Here is a 14,794-nt window from a genome sequence, read left to right as displayed (position 1 = left end):
GTATGATAATTAATAATATCAACCTAAGTTTGTTAAAGTATATAAGACCACTTGTTAATGTAGCACAACCTAAATATAAACATATAAAGAATATTCAAAAATAATATATAAACATATGCAAGTTTTGTTTACCAAGTTGAGTCTTGAACACAATATGAGCCAAAAAAACCTATTTCAAATAAACATAAACAAACAAAACAAAGTCAAAAATAAAGTGAATCTTTGGACTAATCAAATAAATAAATAACATATTTCATGTGTGTTACCTTAAACTTACGAATCAGAATCCAAATAGCTTTCAATATCATCAAATTCTGATTCATAGGTTTGACACTCTAACAACCATTTAACCTTCTCACCGACCTCAATCTCCAAATTCAAATGTGCCTTTTGTTTCCTCACATTAGAAAGCTTCAACTCATCCAAATCTCTTAAAAGATAAAGATCAGTGGATTGCAATATTGATTTAGGTTGAAGAGTACTTTGTTGCCCATTCACATACTTTATGACAACATTATTTTGCAAGGGATAATAAAACCACTCACTGAAATTAACCATCGGAAGTAGTTGTAGTTCATGTTGTTGAATATTTTGATGAATAACATTCATTAGAGCTTTCTATTCATCGGTTAGAACTTGTTTTTGAGTACCGATGTTATGTATTTGGTACTTAACAGAGTGCTAAAAGACATAACAGACTCAACAGAATCCTTGTGGATTATTGAGAGATCGCTAAGAAGAAAGTGATAGTTATTAAAATCGGATGAAAATTTCCAGTTAACAATTGTACCCATGGTTGAGGAGATTGAATACAAGATAGGTATTGATGGAAGAAGTTATGTTGTGTATGTTGATATTGAAAACTGAATTTTGTTAATGATAATGGAGAATGGCGGTTTACAACAATCAATGAAACTCATCATTTACCCTATAAGTTTTAAACTATTTATGAACATTAAACCTATTTTTGTTTTTACTTTTTAATATAGTCAATTGATAAGTTATATAATGCATAGGAAACATATGAGTAGATAAAATCAACTATAATATATTAGGATATAACTAAAAGGTTTGAAATATAAATTTGTTTTAGATTAAATGTATACAAGAAAATAAAATTAAACTAATATGCACTTAACTTGTTTTCACACTCAGACCTAAAACAACTAAACATTAATTTAATAAAATTAAATAAATACATAAATATAACCAAACAACCAAAGAAGAATAAATTGTTCAAAACAACCAACATTCAAGAATAGTCGTTAAAAAACAAAAGAGAAAAACCAAACATAAAATATCCAAATCTCTCAAAAAGGCTTAAAATAACTGTAAAACCGAAAAAAATGAAATTGTTCACTTAGAATCCTTCTCCACTTTAGGAGTTAAAAGTGTTGCACCTTCGCATGATTCACTGGTGGTCCCCATCTCTTCGATAGTCTTAGATTTCAACTTAGTGGCCGACATGCTAGCATCGTCGTCTACTTCAAAAACTTCCACAAGTTTTCTCGTAAGTTTATCGTCAGAAGACGTTGACATTCCTTTTGTATCGGTTGCCACATCCTGAGCATCAACATTTAAACTTGGAGTTTGATTATCTCCAATATCAGAAAGCTGTTATTAAAAATTAAAAGCCAATACACAATCATGTTACACATCTTTCTGTTAACTATATTTATAAGTTTGAATTATTATATTAAACAAAATATCCATACCTTAATAGAAACAGAACCTGATGACTGGAATTCAGAAATAGATGCTCCCAATGTAACAGAATTAGAATCTGATTGCTGATAAGACAAAAATGGAAAATCGACATATGTTAGTTGAAATAATTATAAAATTAAATTTAGTAATAAAATAATATTCAGATTATATTATTACCAAACGACCATTCTGCCTTTTCTGTAATTCCGTGATAATATTATTGTCATCAGTAAGCTTGTTTATACCATAGTCCTCGACATTGTTTCTGAAGTTGAAATCTGCCACATCGACCTTAAAAACGAATATCTTTTCCAAAAGACAATCCAATTCAGCAGGGAATCCACCATTTTCAACCTTATTCTGTAATAAAATTAGATGACAACGAAACAAATATAATATTAATGATTGTTAAACTTACCATCTCTTATATAGATGACAATTTATAAATAATAAATTATTTGAATCGAAAACAAACCTCATTTTGAGAATCAATCAATTCTTTTGCTGTTTTGTTAGTCATCATTTTAGCATCTCTATCAAACAGAGTCAAAGACACTACTCCAGTGGAATCCTGCACCCTTATCTTGATCTTGAACCTAAAAAAGTTTATAAATAGGTAAATATCAAGAAAAACATATACTTTTACAATGCACAAATTACACATTTGAATTTGAATTAAATAAATACCTAGCTGTAGGGATAACACCAAAAACATTGCATCTTACTGTTTTGCATTCATACTCCTTTACACCTTCACCATTATTTTCCATAAACTTACAGGTATTACAACCAATGTAATACCATTCCGTATCTGGACAGATGGCCTTAATTGTACCAAGGATAATGATACTTTTAAGCTACATTAAAGTACAAAATCAGTTACTAAATATTCAATTAGGATTGAAAGATAATTAGGATAACATAAAGAGTGTAATAATTAACTTACAAATATAATGACACAAATATCACCGATGTTAAAAAAAATCTGTTTCTCTCAAAAACTCATCATCAACAAACGACAACATCTTCACCGGAATCGGTTTAAGAACAGAAATATCATTGCCATTTAGCAAAGCCAACAAACTACAAAATTTTAAATTTAATGAATTTAGGAATCATTAAAATAATATGAAATTTAAATAACTAAATACCTGTTTTTGTATTCTTCTATTTCAAATAAAAAGTCATTTAGAAAGAACCGGCTAACATTAGACCCAAAAGAATTCGACACATACACTTTCTCTAACAAAAATGAAAATTATTCCACGACACATTAGTTTAAGTTAGTGACATTCTAAAACTCAAGAAACTTCAAAACAGTAGACATAGTTACCTTTACCATCAGAACCGGTATAGTACTTAACCCTACCAAACTGCAGTACAATAATGGCCTGGTCTTCATCAAAATGTTCAATTGCATATTTAGAGAGCTCAGACGCATAATGATCCCATAATGTGAGATATACACAATTTCCACTGAAATGGGAGAAATTTTAAATACAGTGTAAAATATAAAGTATATTAATAAAATTATGTCACCAAATATTAGGTTTAATAGTAATACCTTAAATCACATATCTCCATTGTACGCTTGTTTTTGTCCTTGACGTTTGAAGCATTGCTCTTGAACACATGAACCACGTGACCAATAATATCTAAGACAAAGAAAAATAAATTAAATAACTAATTAACAGATTTAATGGAAATCTACCGCTAAAATTATAAATCAATTTATTTGAATTAAAATTTTTTTATACCAACAGTGGATTTCAAAGAAACATCTTTATTGATTAGTGATTCAAATGAAATCATCATGAAACCAAACATGCGACCACCAAAATCTTGACATGGATTGACATGTGTGTTTAGTCCGAACACCAATTTGTTGGAACAGTCAATCACACGATAGTTCGATCCATTTAGACCAACGCTAGGATTAACAATAGTCAGAGTAGAGCTTTCCTTCAAGAATCTTTTGAAACGAAAGATATCCTGTTTGTAAACGGTGGCTTGGATCCGATTCTCCAGTCATCAAAGAACATAATATATATGAGAATTACAATTACAAGTCAATCAATAATTAAGATATAAAAAATGTAGAATCTGTAACATATATACAGATTCATAATAATATACTTACATCTTCATCCATTAACACCATCTCGATCAAAAAATCCTCGTTCACATTTTTGTTGTCTTTGATGCTCAAAAGTCTTAGAACTCTAACCTTTAGAGTTGATGGTGATGTTTTGAGAACATCGATTTCATTTAGCATGGTAAATTTTTGAGCTTCCATTGTCCTGTGAATAAAATTAAAATATAAAAGATTAGACTAAATTATTTGAAACATAAAAACAATTATTAAAAGGGTAGAAGCTTACATTGTTGCAGAAATTATAATTATGAAAAGTATGATAAAAGCTTATGTGATTAGTTAGATATTATATAGTATGATGTAAAGAATATAAATTTTGGTAATCGTATTATGTTTAGAAACTTTCTAAATAAAGTTTGAATATAATTTAAGCGGTTTATTGTAATTCATTATTCCAAAAATAACCGATTAATTATAGTCAGAATTTATATTTAGAATGTATATTATACAATAAAAATTATTTAAATATTTAAGGTAACTGAAAACAGTTATTAATATAATTAAACTGGTTTATTGTATATGTTTTTTTTTTCAAAAATAAACGATTGAATATATTCAAAATGTAAATTTAGAATGTTTATTATACAATAAATATTTGATTTCATTATTTAGGGTTAATGAAATCAGTTAATATATTCAAAAATATATTGCTTAATTTAGGAATTAAAGATAATAACAATAATAAAAAAAATCATAAATTCTTTACTTAATTACTGTTTTTATTGTCAATTTTAAAATTATTTGTTTGTTTTAAAAAATCACAATTATGATTTAGAAAGCTTAATAAATTTATAATCTTAACAAAATTAAAAGTTTCAGTTTTTAGTTTAAACTAAAATTAAATTGGCTGGAAAAATAAATTGAACGGAAATAGCCGAAGATCAAAATATAAAGATTTCCGAACAAAACTATAATAACAGGTTAGCTGGAAAAAATCAATAATTGGACAAAGAAAACATTATAAATTTAACAGAAATATATACTGAAATTGATCGGATGTAAAATAATTAAAATTCAATAAAAAAACAATAAAAAAATGGCCGGAAAAATAAATTGAACGGAAATTAGCTGGAAATTAAAATATAAAGATTTGAGGAACAAAACAATAAGAACAGGTTAGCCGGAAAATTTTAATACTTGGACAAAGAAAACAATTATAAATTTAACTTAAATATATCCATAAATCGGTCGGATATAAAGTACTTAAAATTCAATATACAAAACAATAAAAAAATGGACAGAAAAAAAATACTTACAGAACAAAACTAGAAAAAAAGTTAGCCGGAAGTAGTTATGAATTGGAGAAAAAAAACAATAAAAAATTGAAGGATTGATAGTTACCTTGAATATAATCATCGGAGAATCAATTACAATGATTCTGATGTCTCCAATCGGTTCGAATCCGAACTGCGGAATTAGGGCTCGTATTGTTGGTAAACACTGTAGAGGTTCGATGGTGGATCTGAACGACGGATGTAGGATTCGTATATTCATCGGGAAGTTACACCGAAAATCAATGGTGGAATTGATTTTAGATCTCACCGGTGGAATTAGGGTTCGTATAATCATCAGGATATTAGAGAGAGAATCAGTGGTGGTAAACAATATTTTTTGTGAAAAATAAACCGAGTTTTGTTATTTTGGGTGTTTGGAGACCAGGACACGTGTCACAATATTAGACCTTCTGAGAATGGTAACTTGATGACTGGATGCACGTGTGGACAGCCTAGATGAAGGTCATGTGTCCACATTGTATTGATTTAATAGTATTTAAAGATTTCGAGAAATTAGTGTGCTTTATTAATAGGCTGAAAAAAGTGGTTAATATTTATGAAACAATAGGTTTTTATCTCATTTATTCCGATAGTTGTTTTCATTTTTTGTTTTTTTTTTCGAATGGTAAACTTTTATAAACAACCAAAAAAACACCGAAAACCACTTCCTCCACACTCGGAGGAAGTTACCAACAACAAGGAAAATTACATTAACGAGAACTTACACCAATTCGTCCAATCTATATGTCTATTTTTTGTTCTATGCTTATACCAAAGAAAACCCTTCGACTTTGTTTCCCCTACAATCTCTTCGATTTTTACATGTTTGCCTTCAAAGACCTTTTCATTTCTCGCCTTCCAAATATTCCAACAAGTAATAATAACGATCCCTTGAAAAACTTCCTTCTCAAATTTGCCCAAATCAATAGACTTATGAAGGTCTAACAAATCTCTAACCGTGAACCCGAATATAAGAGGAACTTTGCACCAACGACTTATATGATCCCACACCACCGCTGCCACAATACAGCCCGTAGTGATATGATCAGCCGACTCGCGTCCCGAATCGCATAGAGGGCATCAGTCATCTACCACTGAAATGTTTCTTCTTTTGAGCGCCGTCTTCGTCGAAATTCTATCCATCTCTGCTCTCCAAGCATGTATATTGCACTTAGCCGGAACCCACTTACTCCATCTCATGATGTAATTGAGGCTATAAACTTTATTTTTGTTTAACAACTTCTTGACCGAACTCACTGAAAAAACCTCCTCTTATTTCCCATCCATCGCCAACCATCTACACCCCCCTTCCAATTTGCAGCACACAATAGTTGAAAGCATTTCTTCCATTCCTTTCTTTCTTGCTCTGAGTTAGGATTTCTTGACCACTCCCAAGCCCAGCTGAAGGTCCACCCGTTCCGCCAAAACCGATCACTCACCTTGCAGAATTTGTTCTTCTCCAGTTTATAAAGGTTGGGGAAAACATCCTTTAAGCTAGAATTTCCAACCCATATATCTGTCCAAAAACAAAGCCTTTTTCCATCTCCTAAAGTTCCTTTTATTAAATCTCCCATTTTACTTCCTTCAAACCTTAGATTGTTCACCACTTTTGCTATATTCTTCCAAACACTTGCATAGCTGCTTCTAAATGGTATCGTTTCCCATCCTGAATCATGTGAATGGACTGCCAATATGATTTGTTTACAAAGGATGTCACCTTCAGTTTTAAACCTCTAACACCATTTTGCCAATAAGGAATTATTTATGTCCCTTAGACGCGAGATACCGAGCCCACCTTCTTCTTTCGTAGTTGTCACCCGCTCCCAAGCCACCCAATTTATCTTGTTTGTATTGTTCGAACCACCCCATAAGAACCTTTTCATAATCCTTTCTAAATTCTCCACCACTTTACCCGGAACTTTAAATAAGGAAAAATAGTAAACCGGTAAACTTTCGAGAACCGATTTAATCAACACCACCCTACCACCTATAGACAAGGAATTAGCTTTCCAAGTAGCCAATCTTTTTTCAAAAACTTCAACAATCCCATTCCAATTGTTTATTTTGTTCATGTTCGCTCCCACTAAAATACCAAGGTGTAAAAATGGCATTTTTCCACTCATACATCCTATAACCCCTGACATCATGCTAACATCCCCATCTGATACATTGCAACAAAACATAACAGATTTCTTCATGTTTATTTTTAAACCATAACATATATTAAAACACCTCAGAAGTCTCGCAACATTTTCCACATTAACCTTTGACCATTCCCCAACTATCATTGCATCATCGGCATAAAGCAAATGGGACACAAGAGGACCGCGATTTGGAGTCCTGAAACCAACAATGATCCCATCCTCCACCGCTTTATTTATCATACTTGACAGCGCCTCCATCACGATCAAGAATAAAAACGGGGAGATTGGGTCTCCTTGTCTCATTCCTTTAAAACATTGAAACTCAAAAGTAGGGGATCCGTTAACTATAACCGACGACCACGCCGAATTGAGAATGCCCAAGATCCATCTACACCACCTTTCCGGAAAGCCCATTTGCTCCATCACCGAAAGTAAAAACTTCCAGTTAACATTATCGTAGGCTTTCTCAAAATCTATCTTCAAGAAAAAGGCTTTATGTTTCGACTTATTAGCCCAACATATGAGCTCGTTAACAATAAGCGGCCCATCTAGAATTGCCTTCCCTTTTAGAAAGGCCGACTGAGATTCAGAAATAACCGAGCCCAAAACCTTTTTAATTCGATTAGCTAACACCTTTGAAACCACTTTACTAATCATCCCGACTAAATTGATAGGACGATACTCATTGAGATTCACCGGGTCTCTACATTTAGGAATAAGGGTGATGAAGGAAGTGCCAACACCTCTGTTGAGTTTCCCAGTAACAAAAAACTCCTCCATTAATTTGTAAAAGTCTTCCTCAAACAAGTCCCAAAATTTTTTAATGAATTTGAAATTGAACCTATCCGGGCCAGGAGCTCTGTCACTGTTACAGCTGAACACCGCATCTTTTATTTCCTCTTTAGTGAATCTTTCTATAAGCATCTCGGTATCCTCAATCGAAAGCTTTTTGAGATTGTGGCAATTCAGTTTAGGTCTAAACTCCAAATCCTCTTTGAATCTATCTTTAAAGAAGCCATAAACCTCTTTTTTTAAGACTTTTGGTTTAACGCACCACTCGCCATTAATCTCCATACCTGGGATTGAATTTTTTCTTTTTCTATTATTAACAAAGTTGTGAAAAAAAGCCGAGTTCTCATCTCCAAATAAAGCCCACCGCGCTCTCGACTTTTGTTTAATGTCTTTAACTCTGAAGTTTGCAATCTTTGTTAGCTCGTTCAAGATTTCCAGTCTGACCCAATCTTCTTCTTCTGATAAATCCCTCGTTTCCAACTCCATCTCCAACTTATCAAGCTCCGCTTTCACAATTTTTTTCTTTTCACCTTCTTTAGCTTTTGTTTTTTCCCACCACTTTTTGATATCATCCCTGATCAACTTGAATTTTTTCATCAACGCCAAATCCGCTGGACCAGTACTCTGACATTTAACACAAGACGCCCGAATGACACCCTCAAAATCATAACGATCCAACCAAGAATTAAAAAATCAAAAAGGTCGATACCCAAAGTTAACTTCCTTAGTAATAAGCATGAGCGGTCTGTGATCCGATAAAAATTTGGGCAGCACTCTCAGACACGCATCTGGCCAAAGATTTACCACGCCCGGACTGACCAAGAATCTATCAATCTTACTCATCTTGTTACCCACCGAAAAAGTGAACTTCCCCCCTTTCATAGCATATTCTCCAAATCATTTTAAAAAATAAAAGAATTAAAGTCTCTAGCACGAACCGGATTAAAATTGGAATTTCTCCTTTCCTCTTGGAATCTGACCACATTAAAGTCTCCTAATAATAACCACATTCCTGCGTACTTGTCTTTTAGGACTGCAATTCGGTTCCACAAGATCCTTTTCTCTCTCGTCCCCTGAGGGGCGTACACGTTCATAATGTAGAGAGGCTCCGTACTTCCAGCTACACTTCCTTTGAGAAGTAGAAAATTCCTGTCTTTTATGGACTCCTGCACCTTGAACACAGAAGGGTCCCATAAGGCTAAGGGGTGTGGGGGGCTCTAATGGGGGCTCCAGTGGGTGCTCCAGCCAATAATATTATGACGTGTGGCAGAGAGAGAAACTGGATAAGAGGAGTGTTGGAGCCCCCGTTGGAGCCCCTGGCCCTGGTGTGGAGGGGCTCCAGCAGGGGCTCCAGCGGATTTTTTTTTTATATTTTTTTATAAATATATTCAAAAAACGTATTATTAAAAAAACTCATAAATTATTAAAAAAAACACACATTAATGAAAAAACACATTAATATCTAAAAATAAAATAAAAATAAAAGTACTAAAAAAAACATTATTCTTATTCTTCGGCTTGGTCTTCTTCGATCAACCTCTTTCGGATACGTTCCTTTTGCTTTTCCATTAGCATTTGATCGACCGGATTTAGGTTACTGAAGTCTCTAGTAAGGAAGTCCAACAAAGTTAGGAGACGGTTGTATGTTGGATGGTTGAAAGCCGGATGATTGTTGCGGCTCCGAATAAAACATCGGTTGGTGCGGTGACGACCATAAATCGTCGTCAATATAATCTGAATCTAGGTTTGGGTATCAATTTCCAGCCATGTTTTTAAAAAAAAGTTTGGAAGATGGGTTGATTTTGGGTTTTTTTTGAAGTTGTGGTAATTGTTTTATGTGAAATGGGTTATATATAGGAAGAAAAAACTTTTTTTTTATTAAATAAGAGCCCAACGGCTCATTTATCATGTCCAACGGCTCTTTCTCCCTTCCCAATGTCCCTTTACGCCAACTTGGTCCCGCTAACAGGCTTGCGCCTGCTTTGTTTTTCGTGCTCGCGCCCCTCTCGCGCCCCGGTGGTGTGGTGCTCGCGCCTGGGGGCGCGAGCGGAGGGGCTTTCGCGCCCCCGTTGAAGCCCCACACCCCTCAGCCTAAGCAAAGGAGACCCCCTGATCTGCCTAACGCCCCCACATAATCCATCTCGAACTATCCCACAAACTAGCCACCTGATTGCTTTTCAGCTCATTCGCAAGGGTTTCCTGAATAGCTAGAAAGGAAATACCTTCTTTAATTTTTTATATCTCTGATCCAACCTGCCTTCGCCAACGCCCCTAAACCTTTAATGTTAAACGATAAGAAATTCATTGATTTACCTTGTCAACTCCGTCATCTCTTATAGTTTCTTTCACCACATTCTAATTTAACCCCCACTTTTATGGTTTTCTCCACCTCCTCATCCAATCTAACTATACTGGAATTACCATCGACCACATTTATGGTTTTCTCCACCTCCACGTGATCCACCTGCATCTCCCAATCTTCAACCATATTGTTTTTAATATTTATTTTAATTTTATTTATTGTAATAAAATTAATAATATATTTAAAGTTTGATGATAAAATAATTTCACATATAAATGAGATGTTTTTTTATAACACGTTTAAAAGCTATCTGGGTTTGTTGAATACTATGACCTGCTTATTTTTACTATAAAATTATTTCTTAATTATAAATAATATATTTTTTAAAAAATAAATATTATTTTTTTGTATATCCTTATTTTATATGATTTTCATATCAAATATGTGGTAAGATTAATTTTTAATAGAGTTAACTGCGGTTTTCGTCCTTATAGTTTGTCCAAATCTACGGTTTTAGTTCAATAGTTTCAAATTTGCGATTTTCGTTCATATGGTTTCATTTTACTTGCATTTAAACCAGGCCCCACTAACCACGTTAAGTTTGGTTGTTAAGCTCATCAGTGTGCCTCTCACGTGAAGGATAATTTTGTCCTCCCCCCCCCCAAATACACACCAACGCCTCACTTGCAATTAAATCAGGCCTCACTAACCCCGTTGACTTTTCCATAAGTAAGTTCTTATGATGTGTCAATAGATATACAACCGAGAATTTTATAGGTGGGAGGTATTTTACATCATTGACATATGAATATATGATGTGCTATATCAAGTTAGCTAAAGTTAGCTAGGCTACATGAGACCAAAAGGTTGGGCTACACTCACGTCTTATGGCTCAAGGGACCTTAGATGGTGTTTGGGTAAAGGATCATCAAGAGTGTTCTAGCGTGTTAGATTTATTCGTAACGAGGCTCATAACACCAGTTTATTTGGGTGTTGATATACTACTATACTAGTAACAAATGTGTGGAACCAATTAAAAGTGCCAATTCACGGTGTTGTTTTTGGCCTTTTCCATATCTAATATATTAGAGATCATTGGATGCTCCCTAACCAAAATTAAGCTAATTAGGGGTCAGGGGCGGACCCACATTGTACGGGTCGGGTCCCGGGACACCAACGTTTTTTAAAAATTTTTAAGAGACGGTGTATTAAATTTTTTAAGGATCCCATAAGAACAAAAAGATGGAACCCATAGTGTTAAAATAAAGTTTGTTGGAGTGGTAAAACCATTGGTTTTTATACGAAAGGTCCCAGGTTCAACACTTTCTGACCTTAAATTTTGGCAAATGAAATTTACATCTGTTAAAGGCCACAGTTGCCCTTAAAGATTCTTTCCTGCTTATGTGCTTCGATCACTCCCATTTACCTATTGTTTTTCTACATTAGCATTTAGTAGTGTTCATTGACCCAAGAACCTATCCTAATAAATAATAATTGACTTGCTTTGTGATTTTCTCTGGTTAAAAGAAATTACCCAATCAATTACATCACCGAAGTCTTTCTAATTATTTTCTTTTCTACTTATTTGCTTCATGGTAGATTTTTTGAATCTGTTTATTCAAGTTCTATTCCAATCGATTACTTCAAAGTCTTTTAGAACGATTTCAAAGCTTACATTGTGTTCCCAATGATTGTTTTGAAGGCCAGTTTCTGGGTTTAGCTACGGATATTTTTGAAAATAACGAACATCTATTATGTGTTCAAGATCACAAGTTGTGAAAAAAGTACACAGATTTTTTTATAAAAAAACAAAAACAAAGGTCGTTGAGTTAGATCGACTCTAGAGAAAAAAAACAGAGCTACGCTTCTAGGTTCTATATTCATAAACGAAGAACGATTCCGGAACGAAAGAGGTTCGTGTCTACCACAAGGTCATGTTTTTTCAAAACGAGATATTGGCGGTAGATTATGATAATTTAGTCCTTAGTGGTTTAAGGACTTGTGAGTGAGTAGAGGTCCATTGACTGTTTTCCAATGAGTAATTATAATACTTTTTATTATGTTCTTCGATCCGACGTGGGCGGAAACCGGCCTGAAAATTCTTATGTTTGGTTGTGAAAAATCCGTACAACGAAAATAGAGGACCCCGTTAGGAAAAAATCCTGGGTCCGCCACTGTTAGGGGTGCATTGTGATATTTGTATGACAAATTAACTTGAAGCTAATTAAACACATATAATTAGAGTCACACGCAATCAGATGCCAATGTTTACGACTATTCACAGTTTCACATGTTCAACATGGAAAATCAGACAAATTGTTCTTACAACTTAAAATAATAATTCACAATTTGTTACTTACATTTAATTTGGATTTACATATTTTTGAACTTGCATATGTAGCTAAGAAATAATTTCTAAGTCAGTTGACAATTATGCTTTTATTATTATATGTTCTAATTAACTTAACATGTAGTCATTCCATTTAATTAGAAATGTTTTCTTACCTCGGTTTTTGTTGGTTGTTGTTAAAACACAAGGTTGTTTGTTTTACGCGTTCCTCAAGACCAATACAGAACATCTTGTTATTCTAGGTCTAGCTACACCGGTTGTTTGTTTAGGTTTAACAATATCAAGACCCGTTAGCTTCTACAAGAAGTTACATATATCTAACAAGACGGGGAATTTGTTTTTGTTAGCAATGGATCGATCGATTTTTGATTACGTGTCTAGATAAGTACTTAGTTTTGAATTGATCTCGTACACTTGTATGGGTTTTAATGTTTTATTCTACTTTACTTTAGTTAGCTTTGAGGTTTAGCTAGTTTAAACTTTGCACAAAGATAATAGTAACTCACTACTCATTAGCACTTGCATTTTTTTGTACTTGTAAGCCGGCAAAAACCTTAAATCAAGCATCACCCCACATGCTGCTCCCCACTACTTCATCACACGTTCAAAATTTTATAAATTAACAATTTAATATAACATTAAAATCCCACAACTTGAAAATTGCAATCTTCCAAAAATCAAAATATCCCCTAATCCACGGAATAAAAATAAAATAAAATAAAATAAAATAAAATAAAACTTGGTGTACGTCATCATAGGCATCCGGTTATAGCCTACCTGACAGAGGTAGATCACGTGTCTCAAAGTAAATTAAATTACGAAGACTTTATTTAACGGAGTAGCTATGGCTGACTACCGTAAACCCTCCGTCAACACCCAAGTTCTGTCCACTCACGTAAACTGATTCATCCGAAGCCAAAAACAACGCCACCTCGGCCACATGTTTCGCCTTCAACACCACCCCCTTTAAATTCCCAGTCTCACAACAATTTGCCTCCACCTGGCTCGGCTCCAAATTATACGCGGCGCAGCTAAGCGGCGTCGCCACACCAAACGGCGAAATGCAGTTCACTCTAATCCCATAAACCCCCAGCTCATTGCAAGCCGATCTCATCAAACCGATCATAGCGTGTTTAGAAGCCGTGTAGGCGTGAGGACCGGCTCCTCCAATCGAAGCCGCCACGCTGGCAGTACATATTATGGAGCCGCGGATACCTTTGGCTACCATAACACGAGCCGAGTGTTTGATTGTTGCAGCCACCCCACGCGCGTTGATCGACATGGTGTTGTCAAATGCGTCTAGGTCCATGTCTAGTAATGTGGACATGGGGCCCATGACTCCGGCGTTGCTGAAGAGGATGTCGAGTGAGCCGTATTTGGTGACGGCGTGGCTCACGGCGGCTTCTACTTGTTTCTCGTCTCTTACGTCACACCGGCAGTAGGAGATGTTGTTGGAGTCTATGGAGGTGATGAGTTGGTGAGCTAAGTCGTCTTGGACGTCGGCGATGACGACGCGGGCCCCGTGCTCCAGGAATAGCCTCGCGGCGGCTTCGCCGATGCCGCTCGCGCCGCCCGTGATGAGGGCCACTTTACCCTCCAATCTATACATGCATATATCATATATGTACCATAAGATGATTAGCAATCATTACAAAAGATATGTAAATGTTAATGCATGTATATGTATCCATTGGCGAAGCTTGGACTCAGATACCGGGGTCCGGACTCATAGTGTATACAAAATTTCATAAACGAAGGTGGCCAGACTTTAATTTTCGGCCGAAACCGGCTAAATTTACTATAAAAAGTTTCAGATGAAAACAAGTAATTTTACACAGCTGAAAAAAAAAAGGCCCCAGCTCCAACTAACCTTCGCCATTGCATGTACCATATGAAGCCTATGATGCTTAGCTACACCACCACGATCTGTCTGATTTCACATCATCAAACCGTCATTTACAAAACACTCACACAAAACAGTTTTCACCAAAAAGTCAAACTTTGAAAATCATTGATCGAAACAATATCATGATCACAGTTTTGACCATAAGGCCATGTGTAGTGGAGGGG

At 34.7% G+C, this 14,794-nt stretch overlaps 1 protein-coding gene across 1 annotated transcript; it reads right to left on the bottom strand.

Annotated features, from left to right (window-relative positions):
- Positions 1 to 13,502: 13,502 nt before the first annotated feature.
- Positions 13,503 to 14,369, bottom strand: LOC143601428 (short-chain dehydrogenase reductase 3b-like). Its single transcript, XM_077078839.1, has one exon. It carries the CDS (start codon positions 14,331 to 14,333, stop codon positions 13,551 to 13,553), a length of 783 nt encoding a protein of 260 aa, XP_076934954.1. The 5' UTR covers positions 14,334 to 14,369; the 3' UTR covers positions 13,503 to 13,550.
- Between the last annotated feature and the right edge of the window lie 425 nt (positions 14,370 to 14,794).

The sequence above is a fragment of the Bidens hawaiensis genome, unplaced genomic scaffold (assembly GCF_021521415.1).
Source record: "Bidens hawaiensis isolate Kalapana, Puna unplaced genomic scaffold, B.hawaiensis_p1.1 tig00056244_1, whole genome shotgun sequence".
NCBI lineage: Eukaryota > Viridiplantae > Streptophyta > Magnoliopsida > Asterales > Asteraceae > Bidens > Bidens hawaiensis.
Note: the sequence above shows the minus strand (reverse complement) of the source record. Positions and strands in the feature narration are given on the sequence as shown.

Excerpts from the sequence above, each read along its gene's own strand:
- LOC143601428 (XM_077078839.1), bottom strand. The coding sequence starts at position 14,333 with ATGTATAGATTGGAGGGTAAAGTGGCCCTCATCACGGGCGGCGCGAGC.